Genomic DNA, 20,151 nt, shown 5'->3' with positions numbered 1-20,151 from the left:
ATGAAGCGGTATATAAGTCTAACTGCTATTGCTATTGCTAATAAACCAATGAAGATTTGTAGAGTATGTACAAAGGAGGGGCACCCAGATTTGTCAGTGCTTAGGACACCAGTGAGCCTTAATCCGCCACTGCTGAAACTCTTGATCCTAATTTTTGTTTCCTCCACAGAACCACTACGGAGGGCTGGATGGTGGACACTACACAGCTTACTGCAAGAGTGCTATCAAGCAGCGATGGTATAAATTTGACGACCACGAAGTCTCCGACATCTCTGCATCCTCAGTGAAGTCTTCAGCTGCTTATATTCTCTTTTATACGTCTTACGAACAACGGGCTGCAGATGTAGCCACTTAAAGGAAGGACCGGAAGACAACGGGCTGCAGATGTAGCCACGTAAAGGAAGGACTGAAGGATGCACTAGCTGGTTTATAAAGTACTGAGCTGAGACCAATGTAAAGTTGCCCCAAAAGGGATGCAGCAGTTCCTTATCCAAAAATGTATTTTAGTGCTATTGCTGAACATTAAATTATTAACTCTGCTGCCTTGTATGGAATAATATGTTTCAAACCGACTTATTTGTAGCTACGCTTGAAAATTATAAATCTTTGCTTAGTCCTTTGAAAAGTGTTAAGAGTTGGATTCAAGATGTCCTAAGATTCAATGCGTGTCTTTCTTTCCTCTTTCCCACGTTTATGGCCTTGTCACACTAACCTTAAAGCTTGATTCTACTGTGAATATCTTAACCAGAGATAAAGATTGGAATGTCCGTGTACATACTGATTGCAGAATTGCACATCCAACATGTATATAATAAAGAGATCCGATCCTTTGACAAGAACGGCAAAGAGAGAGATGGTTATTTTGTCAAACTAGGTGTATGTCTTATCTCCGCACTTTACAATGTACTCTGGAAGACTGAAGCATTACATAATTTTTAATACGTGTCTTGAATCTGTGTCTTTTTTTAAAAAAAACGACAACAAAAAAAATCTTACGCGGTTGTTTCAAAACGCATTGGCCTGATCGCTATTCCTTGCCTTTGCAGTTTAATAAATGTAGATTATTTCAGGAAGGGTAAACTAGATGAGAAGGGTAGATTAGAAAATACGCTAGTTCCTGGGGAGGAAAGCTATGGCAAATCTAGACAGCATACTAAACAGCAGAGACATCACCCTGCCAATAAAAGTGTGTCTAGGCAAAGCTATGGTTTTCCCAGTTCCAAAGCATGGCTGTGAAAGTTGGTCCATAAGAAAGGCTGAGCGCCAAAGAATTGAGGCTTTTGAGCCATGGCGCTGGGGAAGACTCCTGCGAGTCCCTTGGACTGCAAGGCGATCAAACCAGTCAGTCCTAGAGGAGATCAACTCTGACTGCTCTTTAGAAGGCCAGATCCTGAAGAGGAAACTCAAGTACTTTGGCCACCTAATGAGAAGGAAGAACTCACGGGAGAAGAGCCTCATGCTGGGAACGATGGAGGGCAAAAGAAAAAGGGGACGACTGAGAATGAGGTGGCTGGATGGAGTCACCCAAGCAGTCAGTGTGAGCTTAAATGGACTTAAGAGGATGAGAGAGGAAGACTTGGACGAAGGTTGTCCACGGGGTCGCAATGGGTCAGACACAACTTCGCAACTAACAACAACAAGACTAGATGAGAGCAAATGCAGAGTCCAAGATTGTTGGAATATTGCATTTAAAGAAGCATTTATTTGGGGGGGGGGTTACCCTTTCTTAACTAACGTTTGCTCTGGGAATGCTTTTTGAGGGGACGTGGTTGCAAGTTATTAAACAGTACACCTTTTTTTTTTCCAATCGGAAGACTGCCAAACTTTTATGAGCTTCCCTCGGCAAGGTATAATCCGTTCAGAGTGATAAGGAGGAGGCATCTAGTTCTCCGTGGATGCTGCAGTAATAATCAACATTCAACCCTGGCTGTCCAAGAAGAGTTTATTTAACTGCAGGTGTTGTGTCAATGTTCTGCGTAAGGCTTGCCGAGTAGCGTTCTTTTCACTGAAAGAAAGTGGCTTGGAAGGGCCAGCTTCTACGTCACTCCGTCAGTACAATCCAAAGACACGTAGAGGGGTGGGGGTGGGGTGGGGGAAAATGCAGTTGTTCCTGAACGGCAACCAAAGCGTGGGCCAATTCAATGTGGCTCCCGGAACCTACGACTTGGTTCTCCTACACATTCTGGTTCTTGACGGGCGCAGAGAAAGCTTGGCTGCTATAAAACAGAAGGTAGGCGGCAGACGTCTGCACGGAGGATTCTGGGATCTCGTTGATCTGGGAATCGTCGAAGTTGTACCAGTTCTGGCTGAGAGTGTGTCTGCAGAAGGCAGTATAATGGCCACCATCCAGATCTCCAAAATGGTTCTGCAAACAAGAGCAACACATTTCATGTTTACCAAGAAAGCACTTCATACAAGCCACTCGGGGACAACGTATGGGTCTCAGTTTAATAATAACCCCTGTAATTTTTGGAGCGAAGTGGCTCTGAGAATCGATAACAAACGTGGAGGTTTGTTTCCGACTCCCCAGTCCTAACAGTGTCCATTCTTCAACATATACTGGTAGTTCTCCACAATAGTTCATTTAATGATCATTCAAGGATGCAATCCTCGTCATTTAACAACCCCATAATCCCTTGCAGGGGGATGCCTGGGCAACTAAAGGGAGCTAGCAAAGTGTTTTAATGGCTGGATGCCCTTCCTGTTGCCAATGCGGAGTTCTGTTCGTCAGATATATTCTCATTGTGCCCAGAGAGAGAAATATCTGCGTCTACCGAGGATCGAACTCACAACCACAGACACTAATTTATCAACTGCAGTGATTCCCTTAACTGTGGCAAGAAAGGTCATAAAACTCACTTAACCAATGTCTCACTTAACAACAGAAATTTGGGGGTCAATTGTGGTTGTAAATCGACCTGCATATATTAGTTGTGCAGTAAGATACACCCTAATTCAGAACCAAATTTAAGATTAACTATAGTTCAGGGGTGGGATTGAAAATGTTTGGCAAACGGTTCTCTGCCCGGTTGCTGGGTGGGCGTGGCCATGGGGCCGTAGCCCACTCAGCTTCCTCATGGGGGGGGGGGTGTTTTCACCCTCCCCAGGCTCCAGAGGCTTTCCTTGAGCCTCCCCTGGATTCAACAGGCCTGTTTCCGGACCGCCAGAACTTCTGATAGGCCTGTTTTTCAGCATTTCCAGACTCTAGAGTTTTTCCTCGAGCCTCCAGGAGGGCAAAAACAGCCTCCCCGGGGTTCCAGAGGCCCTCCGCTCCGGTAGGCACTTTTTTCGCCCTCCCAGAGCCTCCACATGGGCCCTGTATTTACCTGGCATGATGAACAGGCCGCATGGAGACTCCAGGAAGGGGAGGGATGGGCGTGGCCAGCCGGTCCATGCAACAACTGGTTCGGCAAACTGGATGCAAAATTAGGATCCAGTTTGCCTGAAGCAGCTGAATCCCACCCAGTGGTGGGATTCAAATAATTTAACAACCGGTTCTCTGCCCTAATGACACACACACAGAGAGACAGACAGACTGATACAGAGAGAGAGAGAGAGAGAGAGAGAGAGAGAGAGAGAGAGAGAGAGAGAGAGAGAGAGAGAGAGAGAGAGAGAGAGAGAGAGAGAGAGAGAGAGAGAGAGAGAGAGAGAGAGAGAGAGAGAAAGAAAGAAAGAAAGAAAGAAAGAAAGAAAGAAAGAAAGTGAGAGAGAGATGAAAGAAAAAAAGAAAAAAGGGACAGAGACAAAAGGAAGGGGAGAGAGAGAGAGAGAGAGAGAGGCCTGCAAGCCACTCCCACCAGATCACATGGCCAGCAAGCCACTCCCACAAAGGAGGCCACACCCACAGAGTAGGTTCCAAAAAAAATTGAAACCCACCACTGCCCTTCACCCACCCACCTACTTCTATTTTTTTCTCCAATAAGAGAGAGATCCTGAACAAAACCTAATTGTAAACATCTTGGAGAGTTTAGTTCATCTGAACCCTACAGCTGTAATTTGGAGAGCATAATAATGTTATTATCTTTTTTTTAATAATCTCTACCAGATTTGTTCTTGATTGCATCAATTGGCAAAGCTTGCTGAAAATCTAGCTCCTCATACAATAGCATCATACGTTCATCCTTTCTAGTTACAGAATAAAATTATTTTACTGAACTCCATTTTCTTACTGTCTATTCATTCATTCTTATCCCGTTTTTATTATTTTTTAGGGAGTGAACATTCTTGCATACAGAAAACTGAAATGTCATCCTGGAAGAATGCTAGAATCACTTACCACGACAGCAAATAAGTTGTATTTGGGGTTTTTCCGAAAAAGTGGATATATATAAGGAGACAAATCCAGGTTATTTAAAGGATAGTAGATGTCGGTTTTAAGTTTCTTTTTGTAACTGCCTTGACAATCAAATCTGAAAAGGAAGTATGATCTTTATCAATAGTACAAACAGAAATTGTTTTTGAGTCATCTTGGTATGTTGTTTAGAGGCATATTTATAATGGAAGAAGTGGATAGAAATAGACCAGACTAGCATCTAGTTCTCTTTTAATATATTTCATAACTGAGTGCAGAAAAGAAATTAAGGAAAAACACTGGGTTTATGTACATGAGAAATTTGAATCATTTTTTTTATCAGCTCCTAACCACTCAAAGAAAATACAGTGGAAAAGATATCAAAATGGATGCTCCATCTCTGGAGGTTTTAAAGAATAGAATAGAATTCTTTATTGGCCAAGTGTGATTGGACACACGAGGACTTTGTCTTTGGTGCAGATGCTCTCAGTGTACATAAAGAAAAATAAAATAGAATGCATTCATCAAGAATCATAAGAATAGGATGGGATGGGATGGGATGGGATGGGATGGGATGGGATGGGATGGGATGAGATGGAATAGAATAGAATAGAATAGAATAGAATAGAAATGCAGAACGGAGTGGAGTGGAATAGAATAGAATAGAATAGAATAGAATAGAATAGAATAGAATAGAATAGAATTCTTTATTGGCCAAGTGTGATTGGACACACGAGGACTTTGTCTTTGGTGCAGATGCTCTCAGTGTACATAAAGAAAAATAAAATAGAATTCATTCATCAAGAATCATAAGAATAGGATGGGATGGGATGGGATGGAATAGAATAGAATAGAAATGCAGAACGGAGTGGAGTGGAGTGGAGTGGAATGGAGTGGAATAGAATAGAATAGAATAGAATAGAATAGAATAGAATAGAATAGAATAGAATAGAATTCTTTATTGGCCAAGTGTGATTGGACACACGAGGACTTTGTCTTTGGTGCAGATGCTCTCAGTGTACATAAAGAAAAATAAAATAGAATGCCTTCATCAAGAATCATAAGAATAGGATGGGATGGGATGGGATGGAATAGAATAGAATAGAATAGAAATGCAGAACGGAGTGGAGTGGAATAGAATAGAATAGAATTCTTTATTGGCCAAGTGTGATTGGACACACAAGGAATTAGTCTTTGGTGCAGATGCTCTCAATGTATATAAAGAAAAATAAAATAGAATGCATTCATCAAGAATCATAAGAATAGGATGGGATGGGATGGAATAGAATAGAATAGAATAGAAATGCAGAACGGAGTGGAATGGAGTGGAGTGGAATGGAGTGGAATAGAATAGAATAGAATAGAATAGAATAGAATAGAATAGAATAGAATTCTTTATTGGCCAAGTGTGATTGGACACACATGAAATTTGTCTTTGGTGCAGATGCTCTCAGGGTACATAAAGAAAAATAAAATAGAATTCATTCATCAAGAATCATAAGGATGGGATGGGATAGAATAGAATAGAATAGAATAGAATAGAATAGAATAGAATAGAATACTTTATTGGCCAAGTCTGATTGGACACACCAGGAAATTTGTCTTTGGAGCGGATGCTCTCGGTGTTCATAAGGAGAATAAAATACATTCATCAGGAATAAAAAGACACAACACTTAGTGGTAGTCAAGGTTACTAATAAGCTATCAAATTTTACTAGCAAACAAATAAAAACAATATAAATTTAAAGATACAAGCAACATAATTATAGTCATAAGTTGGGAGAGATAGATACTAGGAAGGAAGAGAAGACTAATAGTAATAACACAGTCTTAGTAAATTATTTGACAGTGTTGTGAGAATTAGTTGTTAAGCAGTGATGGCCTTCGGGGGGAAAAACTCTCCTTGTGTCTAGTTGTGCTGGTGTGCAGTGTCCAAGAAGAGATTGGTGTCCAAGAAAAAATGGTGTCCAAGAACAGATTCGGCAACCATTCATCTGAAATGGTAGAGGGCTAGGATGGTGAACCTATGGCATGCATGGTGGCTGGCAGAGCCCTCTCTATGGGCACGTGTGCCGTTGCCAGCTGCTCTTCTGGTTTCCAGCGCTCTGGCCAGCTGGCTGACACACATGTGCACACTGAAAACCCACAGACCAGGTGGCGGCGCGCACATGCGCACTGGCCAACTAGCCTTCGGGTTTCTGGCGCTCCGACACACCCAAACACACATTCCAGTTGGGTCACTCGATGCTGAAAAGGTTTGCCATCACTGGTATAGGGTCTCCTACTTGGGCAGAGGGTTAGAATAGAAGACCTCCAGGGTCTCCTCCAATTCTGCTATTCTTTTAAGTACAGAAATCTTCCCTTCATCTGCCTTTTTTTTTCCCCCCTGATTCGATGAGATTCAATTTCTGTTCTGTTCGATTGTCAACAACTCCCTAACTGGTCAAACTCTGAAACACCCCTTCCTTTCGGCATCTTATAAAGCCCTTCATGGTATTGGACCTGGGTACTTGAGAGACCGCCTGCTGCCAATCACCTCCACTAGACCGATTAGATCCCACAGATTAGGCCTCCTCCAAATTTCATCTGCCGGCCAATGCCGACTGGCGACTACCTGTGGCTGCTCCGACCCTCTGGAACGAACTCCCCGTGGAGATTCGAACCCTCACCACCCTCCAGGCCTTCCGCAAAGCCGTTAAAACCTGGCTGTTCCGACAGGCCTGGGGCTAAAGAGCTGTTGCCCCCATCTCGAATGGTATGACTGTTGTGTGTTTTTAAATTATGTATTGTTATGTTTCGTCTTTTATTTTTTGTCTGTACCCCCCTTCCCTGATTTGAATTGTGAGCCGCCCTGAGTCCCCTTTGGGGGAAAAGGGCGGCATATAAATATAATAAAATAAAATCAAAATCAAATCTGTCAGCAGTTGACTATAGCAGAATGGAGGTGGTGCAAGTTCAACCCATGAAGAAAAATGCGCCTAACCTCTTTAAGTGGAAGATGACCATCTTGGGGGCCTTGGCTATGCTGGCTTTCACTGCTGCGTCCGTTTTTATCCCACAGCAGGAGCAGTTGATCTGGTTGTTCCAGGTCAACACGTCCTGCTGAAAGAAGCAATCAAGGCATTCCTGAAGAAGAAGGAGAAGAAAAGAAGTTTGGAAAAGAGGCGTAATTAATTACAGGGATTATGTGCTTTTTTTTTTTTAACATGGTTTTCATCCCTGGTGTTCTGACCTAGGCTTCCCCAAAGAGCACGAGGCAGAGTCCTGGTCCCGACCAAACCCCTTTTATTAAACGAAGGTGAATTCCTTTCGTTCACATGCAGCAAGGCTTGGCAAACAGTCCTTCAAAGGAATATTTATGACCACAGACCTTATCTAGCTTGGAAAGTAAATATTTTCCAAATGAGGTGCGGTGCAAGGAAAGACTCTGGGCAGAGAGTCTCTGAGACTCACGGACAGATCTTCACACTCCTGAAACCAATTGAACGAACAAACGAATGGTTTCCTGCAAAAGCCCCCTCCCCTTTCACTCCTCTTTTATTTCCTGTGGGAGGGGCCAATCACCTTCCACCTGTGACTTTACTCCCAAGTCTACCCTGATTTCTGAGTTGTTCTTTTCTTCTGGCAGCTCTGCGCATGCGCACACTGGCTCCAGCTGTGCCTCTGCCTCACCGCTGTCTAGCTCCGGAGGCACCTGTGATCACTGACAGAGGTCCTCGGCCCCGTCTCTGCCTCTGATGCAGAGCCCTCATCCGAGCCTTCCCCAGCCTCCAGGACTGGCCCATGCTCCTCTCCATCCTCCTCACTGTCAGCTCTCTGGCTGCTGGTGGGCCACAACCCTTAGAGAAGAGCCCATACCTCGAGCGAGCATTCCGATTCATAAGGTATCGGCAGAGAGAGCACAGTGAAGATCTCCGTTTTGTAAGTAGTGGTTTGGCATTCCAAACACATGATATCATAGCTAAGATGTCCTTCGAAAAGTCGGGTGATAATGGAGCATTCGCTAAGGCAACTCCTGGATTCCCAAGCAGTTGATGAGCTTCCCTGGTTTTTTTTCTTATTCGTCTGCAGAAGAGAGAAAGGAGCCACGATAAGTCAGATGATTTCCATCAGGGGCGAAAGAGCAGGTCGACCCATGAAGTTTCAATTAAGCCGATTTACTGCGACTCATGCCTATTCACAGGAATGTCTATGGAGTCTCTCAACCATCCAGGTCATGGCTGTCCCAAAGGTGCCTTTTCAAGAGACAACTGGAGGTAAATCCTTCCATTTCCCCACTCTCCAGCCAGGGCTGAAGAAGCATCTTGGATGAGAAGCGAAACATCTTCGAAGAAAAAACAGAAAGTCCAGTTGCCTCTCGAAACAGTCCCTTTGGGATATGCATAGGAATCTTCTCAACTACTGGTTAGCGAGTGCTTGGAGCTAGATAAGGGCCAATAGAATTCTAAAGGGGTTGGACCTAGTTCATTTGTGGCTATGTAGAGATTCTAGGCTGATCCCTTTTTTAACTCTGCCCCCAGCTTCTTCTATTTCTCCTATAATTTCTTACTTGCTACTGCCCCAATTCAAAGCTGAGCATTTTATGTTTTCATTCCCAAATCCATAGTTTTTTTTTTTAAAAAAAACTGCAATAATACATTTCATTTAATACATGTACATTTATAATACATATGAGCCAAGGTGGCGCAGTGGTTAGGGTGCAGTACTGCAGGCCACTTCAGCTGACTGTTATCTGCAGTTCAGCGGTTCTAATCTCACCGGCTCAAGGTTGACTCAGCCTTCCATCCTTCCGAGGTGGGTGAAATGAGGACCCAGACTGTGGGGGCAATATGCTGATTCTGTAAACCGCTTAGAGAGGGCTGAAAGCCCTATGAAGCGGTATATAAGTCTAACTGCTATTGCTGTTGCTATTGCTATTTCAGATTCACCATTATAATTTCATAATGTCTTCAGCTAAAAGCCATGGACTGGGACAGAGGTGGGATTCAGCCCGTTCTCTCCAGTTCGGGCAAACTGGTAGCGGCAGCTGCAAGAGGCTCCGCCCACCCACCCCAACGTAATGCGCAACCTTCTGTGCATGTGCTCACCTTTGCGAACTGGTAGGGAAGGTAAGTGGATCCCACCGCTGGACTAGGAGTGGGAAAACCTGAGTTCTAAGCCTGCATTAGGCACAGAAGTCAACTGACCTAGCTTCACTGAGCCGAGGTGGCGCAGTGGTTAGAGTTCAGTACTGCAGCCACTTCAGTTGACTGTTATCTGCAGTTCAGCGGTTCAAATCTCACGGCTCAGGGTTGACTCAGCCTTCCATCCTTCCGAGGTGGGTAAAATGAGGAGCCAGACTGTGGAGGCGATATGCTGACTCTGTAAACCGCTTAGAGAGGGCTGAAAGCCCTATGAAGCGGTATATAAGTCTAACTGCTATTGCTATTCATAAATAATGAACACTCTGTACCTTTTTGAGAGCTTCATGTAGTTCATTCAAGACGTATATCAGAAACTCTTGAGCGTCCTGCTGGGTTTTCTTGATGAAAGCAGGGTATCGCTCACCAATCACCAATCTAAAGACCTCGGGAGAGACGCAGTCAAAGTCCCCAAGCCACATATCATTCATCAGGTAGGCAAAGGCGGTTGCAATCTCTCCATTCTCCCTTAGAGAAGAGGTAGCATATAATAAGAACATGAGAAGATTATTGGTACTCTGCAGGGTCAAATCTTGGCTCATCGTCACCAGCAGTATAGAACAATAGAATGAATGAGCTGGAAGGGACCTCAGAGGTCTTCTCGTCCAGCCCCCCTGCTCAAGCAGTTATTTCAAATAAGTGACTGTCTAGACCAGGGGTGTCAAACTCAATTTTATTGAGGGCCGCGTCAGGGTTGTGTTTGACCTTGGAGGGGTTGGGGGGGGGCATGGCCAGCTTGTGGTGGCCTGGGCACTCTGCCAGCAAAAACGAAGCTCAGGGCAGGGGGAACGCACAACCCACCCAGGCTCTGTTTTTGCTGGTAGAAGCACAATGGGCCGTTCCTTCGCTGATTCCAGGACGGCCACACGGGCCAGAGGTGGGTTCCTACCAGTTCGCACCTATTCGGTAGAACCGGTTCGTCAAATCTACCAAACCGGTTAGAAGAGGTTCCACCAGTGGACCCGGAAAGCAGGCCACACCTACAGAAGAGGTTCCAAAAATTTTTGAAACCCACCACTGGTCCTTGGATATGATTATTCTACATATCATGCTCATATTTATAAAACTCAGTGCCTCTGTGAAAGGTAAGGATGACTACTGCGTTTGTGGTGCAATGAGAACATTGCGTGTGTTGAAGTTGTTTTAACGCAAACCAAAGATGCCTTTTAAAAAACAAGTTTACATCCTATTCTTATGCATGCCGGTGCTGTGTGTGAGGTAATTTAAGGTGGTTCTGACAAGTGTCGTCGGCATCTTCATATCCGGTCACATGGGTGGCAGGCCACTCCCATCTGGTCACATGGGAGGCAAGCCACTCCCACAAAAGAGGCCACACCCACCGAGTAGGTTCGAACAATTTTTGAAACCCACCACTGACATGGGCCATATCTAAGAACCCTGCGGAGGCCAAAAACAGGGCACATAGAGCCCAAAAATGGGATGCAGAGGCCGAAAATGGGGCACGCAGAGGCAGTAATAGGCAATGTCAATCTCTGCACCATGAAACAGCTGATGATTGGGAGGCCGACCCAACCAACAATCAGCTGCTTGTGCTAATCTGGCTGTGCTGAAGCTGAAACTTAAAGCTGTTTGCTGTTTGGCGCAAGGAGGCAAATTGCTGGGAAGCAGAGGCCAAAGTGTGGGGGCCGGCGGGTGGACAGAGCTACATTCGGTGTATAAGACATACCCAAATTTTCACCTTCTTTTAGGCAGGGTAGGTGGGGTCTTATACTCCGAAAAATACGATAGTTCTTATGGAACTTTGTGGCTTCGGGGAAATAGAAATTATCTTTAGCCTAATATTAAAGAGCAATTTCCCAAAGAACATTCTTGCATAACATAGCAATCCACTTACTTGTCTAACGAGGCTACATATTTTCCAGAGAGGAAATATTCCACCAACGGGGATACACTGCACAGGCACTGAATTACAGCATTCATATAACATGTGTTGCCTAAATTACGCAGGCCGGTAAGTCCTTGGTATTGTGGGTTTGTGTCATCTCTGGATACATCCATAGACTCCTCCGAAGTCTGCCAGGGAAAGGCACCCTTGCTGTGTTTCCAAAGCCAAACAATCGTCAAAGGAGTTTTTGAGTCCCAGCGTGAACAAAAATATTTATTTACAAGAGTTTCCATTCCAATTTCTATAAATTAATGCATTTCCTAGATAGCCAACCAATTGTCAAAACAAGTACTGTTTTTGGCTCGAATCCTAACAGGAATAAAATCTTCTATTTACAAGAGTGTGTATGAATTAATCAGTCTCCTAGACAACAAGGGACTGAATATAGGACGAGGAAGTTGCTCGGTTGATACAATAAGCACATGAGAATTAAATGAGCCAGATGGAGATGAAGTCAAACATGTTCAAAGCTGCTCAAACTGAACTAGGATTATTATCATTTAGGGGTGGAGGACTATATTATATAAACAACAGACTTTTCCTAGATCATATCAATTCACAAACTATACAGTAAAGGTAAAGGTTCCTCTTACACATATGTGCTAGTTGTTCCCAACTCTAGAGGGCGGTGCTCATCTCCGTTTCAAAGCCTAAGAGCCAGCGCTGTCCAAAGACGTCTCCGTGGTCATGTGGCCAGCATGACTAAAAGCCGAAGGCGCACGGAAGGCTGTTACCTTCCCACCAAAGGTGGTCCCTATTTTTCTACTTGCATTTTTTATGTGCTTTCGAGCTGCTAGGTTGGCAGAAGATGGGTTAAGTAATGGAAGCTCCCTCCGTTACGCGGTGCTAGGGATTTGAACCATCGAACTGCCAACCTATCTGATCGACAAGCTCAGCATCTTAGCCACTGAGCCACTTAACTATATAGTAGACATTGCCTAATAATGCTAGCTTGCCTACCTGTATTTTAATTTTCCTACCACACCAACTTGTTAAAACATTTTCAGTTCACCTTCATAACTTATGGGAAACAGTGCAAAATCTGTCTGATTTATGTAGTACAATACAATACAATACAATAGCAGAGTTGGAAGGGACCTTGGAGGTCTTCTAGTCCAACCCCTGCCTAGGCAGGAAACCCTATACCGTCTCAGTCAAATGGCTATCCAACATCTTCTTAAAGACTTCCAGTGTTGGGGATCTAGGAGTCAACATTAGAATACAGCATTAACAGAGTTGGAAGGGACCTTGGAGGTCTTCTAGTCCAAACCCCTGCTCAAGCAGCAGGCCCTCTACCATTCTGGACAAATAGCTGTCCAATCTCTCCTTGAAAACCTCCAGTAATGGAGCATCCACAACTTCTGGAAGGAAGCCCTTCACTGATCAATTGTTCGGTCAGAAAATTTCTCAATTCTTAGTTGGATCTTTCCTTAATAAGTTTCCATCTGTTACTTCTTGTCCTGCCTTTAGGTGCTCTGGAGAATAGGATTTTCTCTGTGACAAATGAAATATTGAGAGTACTAACATCTGACCAACTCTTTCTTAGATTAGACATACCCAATTCCTGCAATTGTTCATCTCCAGATCTATCTCCCCCCAAAACCCCAAAGGTACGATTTCTCTATACCCTTCAGAGGTGGTCTACTGCCGGTTCAGACTGGTTCGCCCAAACCAGTAGCGGAAATGGTGTGTGGGCCGGCCACTCACCCTGCCTCTATGCTGTCCTATTTAGGCACGTTTTTGAGGCCGGGCGTATGCCCGGATGTCGTGCGTGTGATCAAAGCACAAGGACAGAAGGCCGGGCGCATACACAGAAAGGGGGCGTGTGAGCAACGCTGGGCGCATGTGCAGAAGGGGCGCCCGCGCCTGCGAACCGGTGGCAACGAAATGTGAAACCCACCGCTGATACCCTTCACCTCCTAGTCACTATAGTCCTTAACTAAAAACCGAACAAAAAACTCACAGAAGATAATATATATTGAATTCTTCTGGCATATTTGTTGACCTGGAAGCCATCAGCTGGCTTGCAAGGAGGCAAAGCAATGCTTGAATTCAAGTTTCAGGGGAGCCAAGTTACCACCTCCTCTTCATGTTGATGCTTGGTTGTGGGGGTTTCTGGTGCAATCGGATGGTTTCATCTTACTCGCAATTCAGGAGGGCTCCCCCCAAATATAAGGGTTTGTCCCTTTGGCTTATTTGCACTTCTTCCTGGTGTTCAATATGGATTCTTCTGGCATCATAAATATCCTCTTACCTTGTTGCTAGGCAATGCCATTGGGATATTTCTAACAAAATACAACACCCAGTGATTCCGGAATCCTAATTCACAATTCTAGTCAATTGCTTCCCAAGAGCTGGATTTATCTCACGCGTGGCATACCTGAACCAGAGACAGATTGGTTCCATCGATCCCCAAAACTTCATCGACATGGCTTTCTCCTTCCGGCAACTTCTTCTAAACAGTGTTCTCCTAAGCGGGCGTTTACTTTACTTTGGGATTTATAGCAGGGCAGAACTTTAGCAAACAACGTGGACAACTTTAAGCCACTCCTTGTTCCTCAATTAGTAGAAATGGTTTATTGATTTGTCAAGAAAGCAGAACGAAAAAACTTTCTTGGGGGTTGTTGCCCTGGCTTCTTGGTTACGCTCTGTACCTTGAAACTTTTAGCGGTTTTCACTAATCTGCCATGAATGCCCTTATTATATGCCACTAGGGATTACAGTTCGAATCCTTAGTGCCGCGTAACAGAGTGAGCTCCCGTTACTTGTCCCAGCTTCTGCCAACTCAGCAGTTCGAAAAATGCGCTAGGAAAATAAGGAAACCACTTTTGGTGAGGGGGTAACAGCGTTCCATACGCCTTCGGTGTTTAGTCATCTCAGCTACACGCCCACAGAGACGTCGTCGAACAGCGCTGGCTCTTTGGCTTGGAAACAGAGATGAGCACTGCCCCCTAGAGTCCGGAACGACTAGCACATATGTGCGAGGGGAACGTTTACCTTTACCTAAGGATTATAGAGCCCAAACAATTTCCCAAATCAATAAAATTTATTTTCCATTCCCATTTATCAGGCCGTGCAAATAAGGAAAGAGGTCAGCAGTCTAAACAAGAATAAATTTATTTGGGATTGTTTAAAGATTTATTGATATATAAAATGTATACAGTTTAATAGCTTTAATACACTTTATTTCCTCCCCCAGCGACATAAACCACCATATAAACAGCTATTGTGTTCGTGCCTTAATGTCTGTATCTATAAGATACACTACAAATTTTTTTAAAAAAAGAATTACTAAGCGTTATGATGCCTTTTAATTAAAAATTACAATTAGTACCTATTTAACAAAACAAAAACAAAAAACCTTTGCAGCATGAAACTTTAATTGGACAAAGAGGTTCTTGTTGAATTTTCAACAAATTTGGACAGGTAAATTACATTTTATTGGCATAAAGTTGCATTGCAATCTCCCGTACAATACATAATGTAAATTCAATCCTATTTTTTTTTCTCTCTTTTAAATAAGTCCCATAGATCAGTGTTTCTCAACCTTGGCAACTTGAAGATGTCTGGACTTCAACTCCCAGAATTCTGGGAGTTGAGGTCCAGACATCTTCAAGTTGCCAAGGTTGAGAAACACTGCCATAGATAAAACATAAACGATGCATTCTCACAGAGTATTAAACACAACTGAAGGGCTCTTTTGGGATGTCACCTAGATTGTGGGGGAACCAGAATACACACACACACACACACACATTCTCTCTCTTCCAATATATCAAAACTTGCCAGGCACTGCTGGTTCTCACTTGCAAGACCTCTAAGTGTCAAGTTGGTTCCCACTGGAAGCTGGGACGACACGGATATAGCAAGAAGTCCCCATGAAGACTCTTGGTTTGCATTGTCTGAGATTTTGGATCTTTCCCAGCACACTGCGGAGGATAACATTGGGGAAAGTCCTAAAATTCCATGTGTACATTCAGGCTCCATGTACAGGCTGAGATGATCTTTGGAAGGCAACGTGAATGAAGCAGCCAGTAGGTTTTCTAGAACACCTGTGTTCACTTCACAAAGACAACTTCTTATCCCAAACCAGATCCTATGCTATCTTCTCCTCTACCACTGTGATTAACCCCCACTCTGTTTCCAAATCTCGCTAATACTTTTTTCCTACTCGTAGAACAGTGCCTTAATAAAATTGAAATGTATATTGGTTTGATTGTTTTAAAAAAAATGGGAGGAGCGGGGGGATTCATTACACGCAATCCATCCCACGCGAACTGGCTCCACATTTCTGCGGGTGAATCCTGATGCAGGAGACAAGGCCATTGAACGTTGGGTCGTGGGGAGGGGGGAGGAGGAGAGAAGGAAGCAGAAGTTCACACCCCATTGTAGCTCAAAGGTTTGCACCCCTTGTAGCTCCAACCTTACTGGCCCAAAGATCGATATTCTTAGGAGCAGCCCGTCCCCACTCAGCCACATAAAAAACATACATGGCACAGTGTCCAGAGAGCATCTACCGGAGCTCCTGAGGCGTGTCGAAAGACCCTTTGGCAATGGGGTAGGGGGTCTTCGTGTGTGGCAGCTTTCTCTCTCCCATTTCTCTGATCGGATTGACAGAAGCCAGCTGTCAATAACCCAGAACACCTTCTGTCTTAGGACCACTGGAAGCCAAAATGTCATTTGGTCATGGACACATATTGCACTACAGCATGAAAGGGCCGAGAAGGGTGCGGGGGAGAGAGGGAGAGGGAGAGGGAGAGAGGGAGGGAGGGAGAGGGAGAGGGAGAGGGAGAGGGAGGGAGGGAGGGAGGGAGGGAGGGAGGGAGGGAGGGAGGGAGGGAGGGAGAGAGAGAGAGAGAGAGAGAGAGAGAGAGAGAGAGAGAGAGAGAGAGAGAGAGAGAGAGAGGGACAGCCCCTCCGTAGACCACAATAAGGTAATAAAATGGGAGAGTTTATTCCTTCTGCTAAAATGCTTCTTTTTTTAAAAGAAAAAAAAGCTACTTCATAAATACTTAATTCGATTCCACCTTGGAAAAAAGGAACTTGGAAGAATAAATCGAGAGATTGCCAGCTCCTCCTCTGCCCTGTATTTCACAAGAAGCCCTCCCTAAACTCTACGGCTCAGGCTCCAGGGTCAGAGCTGACCGAGGGAGGAAGCAGGGCACCGGCACCTGACTGGCGGTTGCAAACTGTTTGGTAAAAAGCCAGGGTGTCACGTTACAGCATCAAGTGTCTGGAACCAGTTGAGTTAGATTCTTTGGTGCAGCTCCCGGGCTGAATAGTCAGCTCTGGAGAATCTTCTTGAGGCAGCAGGATTTTATCAGGTGTGTAGTCGTTTCTTTTCAAATCTGCAAAAGAAGGTCAATTAAAAAAAAAAAAAAAGGAGTCCCAAAGGTGCTTTTTTTCCCCCAAGAGGCAACTGGACTTTCCGGTTTTTCTTTGAAGGCATTTCGCTTCTCATCCAGGAAGCTTCTTCAACTCTGACTGGATAGTGGGGGAATGGAAGGATTTATACTTCCTTGCAGAGAGCTGGTCATTTGCATCCTTTGGGACAACCATGCTCTGGATGACTGAGAAGCTCCATAGACTTTTAGCCATGCACTTTGGGATGAATCCCCTTCGAAGGGTGTGGGAGTATGAATGGATTTCCCCCAAAAGCGTCAAACTACGGGAATCATTTACACTACTCAGGTGACCCTGAGGATGCAGAGAAACCTCCAAGTGGCCTCAACGACTCTCTAAAAAGGATGCAAATGACCAGCTGTCTGCAAGGAGTATAAATCCTTCCATTTCCCCACCATCCAGTCAGAGCTGAAGAAGCTTCTTGGATGAGAAGCAAAACATCTTCAAAAGAAAAACAAGGAACTCCAGCTGCCTCTTGAAAAAAAGCACTTTTGGGACAACCATGTCCTGGATGACGGAGAATCTCCGTAGATAAAAACAGAGAGCCAAGTCCAGGAGGGGGGAAAAGAAGGGAAGGAGCCTAAACTATGAAAATTAAAAGAAATCTGTAGGCCACTAGCAACACACTCTGGACATTTAATTCCAGAACAGCAATGCTACACTTGAACTGATTCTCCATGCCAGATTGCCTATCAAGCACTTAATCTTATAAGAGAGGCAAGACATCAAAAACAAACAAAACTACAGGCATGGCTGCTAGCTTTGGTTTGGAGCCGTGGTGACGCAGTGATTAGGATACAGTATTGAAGCCTAATTCTGCTGACTGCCCACAGTTCGATTCTCATCAGGCTGGAATGAACTCCCCGCAGGGATTCGGACCCTCACCTCTCTCCAGGCCTTCCAAAAAGCCGTCAAAACCTGGCTTTGCCGGCAGGCCTGGGGGTGATGGGTTCCCTCCCCTCTCGACATGTATGGTTGTGCGACTGTTGTTTACTTTTATTATTTGTATTTTGTTTTTTATGTTCCCCTTTTTTCCCCCCTTGAATTGTTCGCCGCCCTGAGTCCTCCCGGAGAAGGGTGGCATACAAATAATAAAATTCTATTCTATTCTATTCTATTCAAGGTTCACTCAGCCTTCCATCTTTCCAAACTCGGTCAAATGAGGACCCAAATTGTTGGGGGCAATAGGCTGATCCTGTAAACCGCTTAGAGAGGGCTATAAACCAGTATGAAGTAGTATATAAGACTAAGTGCTATTGCTATTTTGGGCCTGTTGTGAGAGGGCCAAATTTGTCAGCAAGAATTCAGCTTTGGTATGAAAGCAGGAGAGATCAACTTATCTGTAGCCAGGAGCCACACCGAAAACATGATACTTTGAGGGTCACAATGGAGAAGACAGTGATGCCAAGGCAAGAGGTATCCTTGAGATTTTGGATGGGGTTTTTGGGAGCTCCCTTTTTTTTTAATCTCAATGTTATGGATTACGCTACAGGAAACCATGACATAGCAATAGCACTTAGACTTATATACCGCTTCACAGTGCTTTTACACAGTGCTCTAAGCAGTTTACAGAGTCAGCATTTCCCTCAACAATCTGGATCCTCATTTGAACCACCTTGGAAGGAAGGAAGGCTGAGTCTATCTTGAGCCTGGTGAGATTTGAACTGACAATGCAGGCAGCCAGCAGAAGTAGCCTGCAGTACTGCATTCTAACCACTGCGCCACCGCGGCTCATAATGATGAAAATGAGCTCCGTTCTACCCTACCCTCACTCAGAGACTAACAGTAACCCTGGAGGACTTACGTTTCTTTTCTATATGAAAAAAGAAGCAATGAGGGAGACGTTCCTGTCCTTAAAGAAGAGTGTCTGGTTTACCTGGAAGCTTAAGTTTCCTACAGCAGGAGTTGCAGTGATGCTTAGCTCTGAAATTCTTAATGGCATCTTCTCCCAAGTTGGCAGGACCAAATACCATGTCGCTTGACCTTAGAAACAAAACAGGTTTTCTTTCAAAATTCTTTACATGCACCCGTGGACTTTTTGCCTCCTAGGAAAAACAATAGTTACCTTTTTTCTTCAGCTTTTATTACAGAAGGGTCGGTCAGGTTTTCTCCAACACCTTCACAAGAGAGAGCAAAAGTGTCAGAATATTCATGAACTGGCAGAGACATGGTAACAAGGTCAGCCAATGAGGCCTACCTGTATTTTTCAGACTATAAGACGCACCGGGGTATAAGACACACCAAGATTTCGAAGAGGTAAGTAAGAAAAAGTAGTTTTTGTCCTCCCAGGCGCCAAGGAGCATTCTGCAGGCTTCAGCAGGGCTGGGGGAAGGCAAAAACGCTCCCATTTCTGCGAAAAATGGGTGGAAAACAGGCCGTTTTTCGCAAAAATGGAGGCGAGGAGCAGCGGCAGTCAAAATGGCTGCCACGAAGCAGGAACCAGCCAGAATACCCAAGATATTTATGATGGTTTAAAAGTTTTGAAGATATTTTTTTTAAAAAAAATAATAAAGAGGAAGAAATGAAGGAGGCGAGGAGCAGCAGCAGTCAAAATGGCTGCCATGAAGCAGGAACCAGCCAGAATACCCAAGATAATTATGATGGTTTAAAAGATTTGAAGATATATATATATTTTAAAAATAACAATAAAGAGGAAGAAATGAAGGAGAAAAGTTCTATTTAATGAAATGAGAAGGAACTAAACTGAGCTGTTGACTGTTGGAAGAGCACGGTCTTTCTGTACACAAAGCTACAGGGAACAAATCTCCACTTACCTTGCAGATCAAGCACCAACAGCTCTCCCCGTGTGTATTCGTACGTCCAATGGCTGAAAGCCAGCATGACCTCCTCTAGCATGTTGGTGGGAATGATTTCGTCTCCGTTGTTGTTGTTGTACTTCCTGAATTCGCCAGTCATGCATTCTTCAACCGCAAACCACTGCCCGGCTGAGTGGCAATACAAGAGGAACACTTCCAAGAACCTTGGGGCGAAACATTGTAAGCAGTTGAGACAGAAGCTCATTTCCCACTCATAAAGGTAAAGGTGAACGTTCCCCTCATACATATGTGCTAGTCATTCCCAATTCTAGGGGCGGGGGTTCTCATCTCCGTTTCAAAGCCAAAGAGCCAGCACTGTCCGAACACGTCTCCGTGGTCATGTGGCCGTCATGACTCAATGCCGAAGGTGCATGGAACACTGTTCCCTTCCCATCAAAGGTGGTTCCTATTTTTCTACTTGCATTTTTTACCTGCTTTTGAACTGCTAGGTTGGCAGAAGCTGGGACAAGTAATGGGAGCTCACTCCATTACACAGCGCTAGGGATTTGAACTGCCGACCTTTTTGATCAACAAGCTCAGTGTCTTAACCACTCA

At 44.4% G+C, this 20,151-nt stretch overlaps 3 protein-coding genes across 6 annotated transcripts in view; 1 reads left to right on the top strand and 2 right to left on the bottom strand.

The window, feature by feature from the left end:
• USP8 (ubiquitin specific peptidase 8) overlaps positions 1 to 945 on the top strand; it is a 31,778-nt gene extending 30,833 nt beyond the window's left edge. The window contains 1 exon segment of the mRNA XM_087704242.1: positions 170 to 945. Coding sequence (XP_087560368.1) covers positions 170 to 355 — 186 coding nt within the window. The 3' untranslated portion in view covers positions 356 to 945.
• Positions 946 to 1,924: 979 nt separating this feature from the next.
• On the bottom strand, positions 1,925 to 13,864 carry USP50 (ubiquitin specific peptidase 50). 2 transcript variants are annotated; one of them, XM_087704241.1, is made up of 7 exons: positions 13,758 to 13,864; positions 11,327 to 11,527; positions 9,744 to 9,939; positions 8,150 to 8,356; positions 7,275 to 7,417; positions 4,277 to 4,409; positions 1,925 to 2,365 (listed from the first exon to the last, which is right to left on the bottom strand). In XM_087704241.1, the coding sequence occupies exons 1-7, from the start codon at positions 13,805 to 13,807 to the stop codon at positions 2,174 to 2,176; spliced, it is 1,122 nt and encodes a 373-aa protein (XP_087560367.1). In that variant the 5' UTR covers positions 13,808 to 13,864; the 3' UTR covers positions 1,925 to 2,173. The 2 variants fall into 2 exon arrangements, with proteins under 2 accessions (XP_087560367.1, XP_087560366.1); XM_087704240.1 differs by lacking the exon at positions 13,758 to 13,864 and adding an exon at positions 13,341 to 13,641.
• A 2,363-nt stretch (positions 13,865 to 16,227) lies between these two features.
• TRPM7 (transient receptor potential cation channel subfamily M member 7) overlaps positions 16,228 to 20,151 on the bottom strand; it is a 69,780-nt gene continuing 65,856 nt past the window's right edge. For 2 of the 3 annotated variants that reach the window (XM_087704237.1, XM_087704239.1), the window contains exons 37-40: positions 19,555 to 19,760; positions 18,846 to 18,897; positions 18,657 to 18,763; positions 16,229 to 16,725 (exon numbers count right to left, since the gene is read on the bottom strand). In XM_087704237.1, coding sequence (XP_087560363.1) covers positions 16,595 to 16,725; positions 18,657 to 18,763; positions 18,846 to 18,897; positions 19,555 to 19,760 — 496 coding nt within the window. In that variant the 3' untranslated portion in view covers positions 16,229 to 16,594. Of the gene's footprint in view, positions 16,726 to 18,656; positions 18,764 to 18,845; positions 18,898 to 19,554; positions 19,761 to 20,151 lie in introns of all 3 variants that reach the window. The other variant, XM_087704238.1, reaches the window with a different exon arrangement.

The sequence above is a fragment of the Thamnophis sirtalis genome, unplaced genomic scaffold, assembly GCF_051295495.1.
Source record: "Thamnophis sirtalis isolate CommonGarterSnake01/CBP01778 unplaced genomic scaffold, rThaSir2_p1.2 scaffold_2, whole genome shotgun sequence".
Taxonomy (NCBI): domain Eukaryota; kingdom Metazoa; phylum Chordata; class Lepidosauria; order Squamata; family Natricidae; genus Thamnophis; species Thamnophis sirtalis.
This window is presented reverse-complemented; position numbering and strand designations above follow the sequence as displayed.

Coding starts and splice junctions, on each gene's coding strand:
- USP50 (XM_087704240.1), bottom strand. CDS start 13,393: ATGGCTTCCAGGTCAACAAATATGCCAGAAGAATTCAATATATATTAT. Junction 9,940..11,326: donor TATGTAGCCTCGTTAGACAA/GTAAGTGGATTG, acceptor CTCTTCTCTAAG/GGAGAATGGAGAGATTGCAA. Junction 7,418..8,149: donor AATCGGAATGCTCGCTCGAG/GTATGGGCTCTT, acceptor CTTCTTCTTCAG/GAATGCCTTGATTGCTTCTT.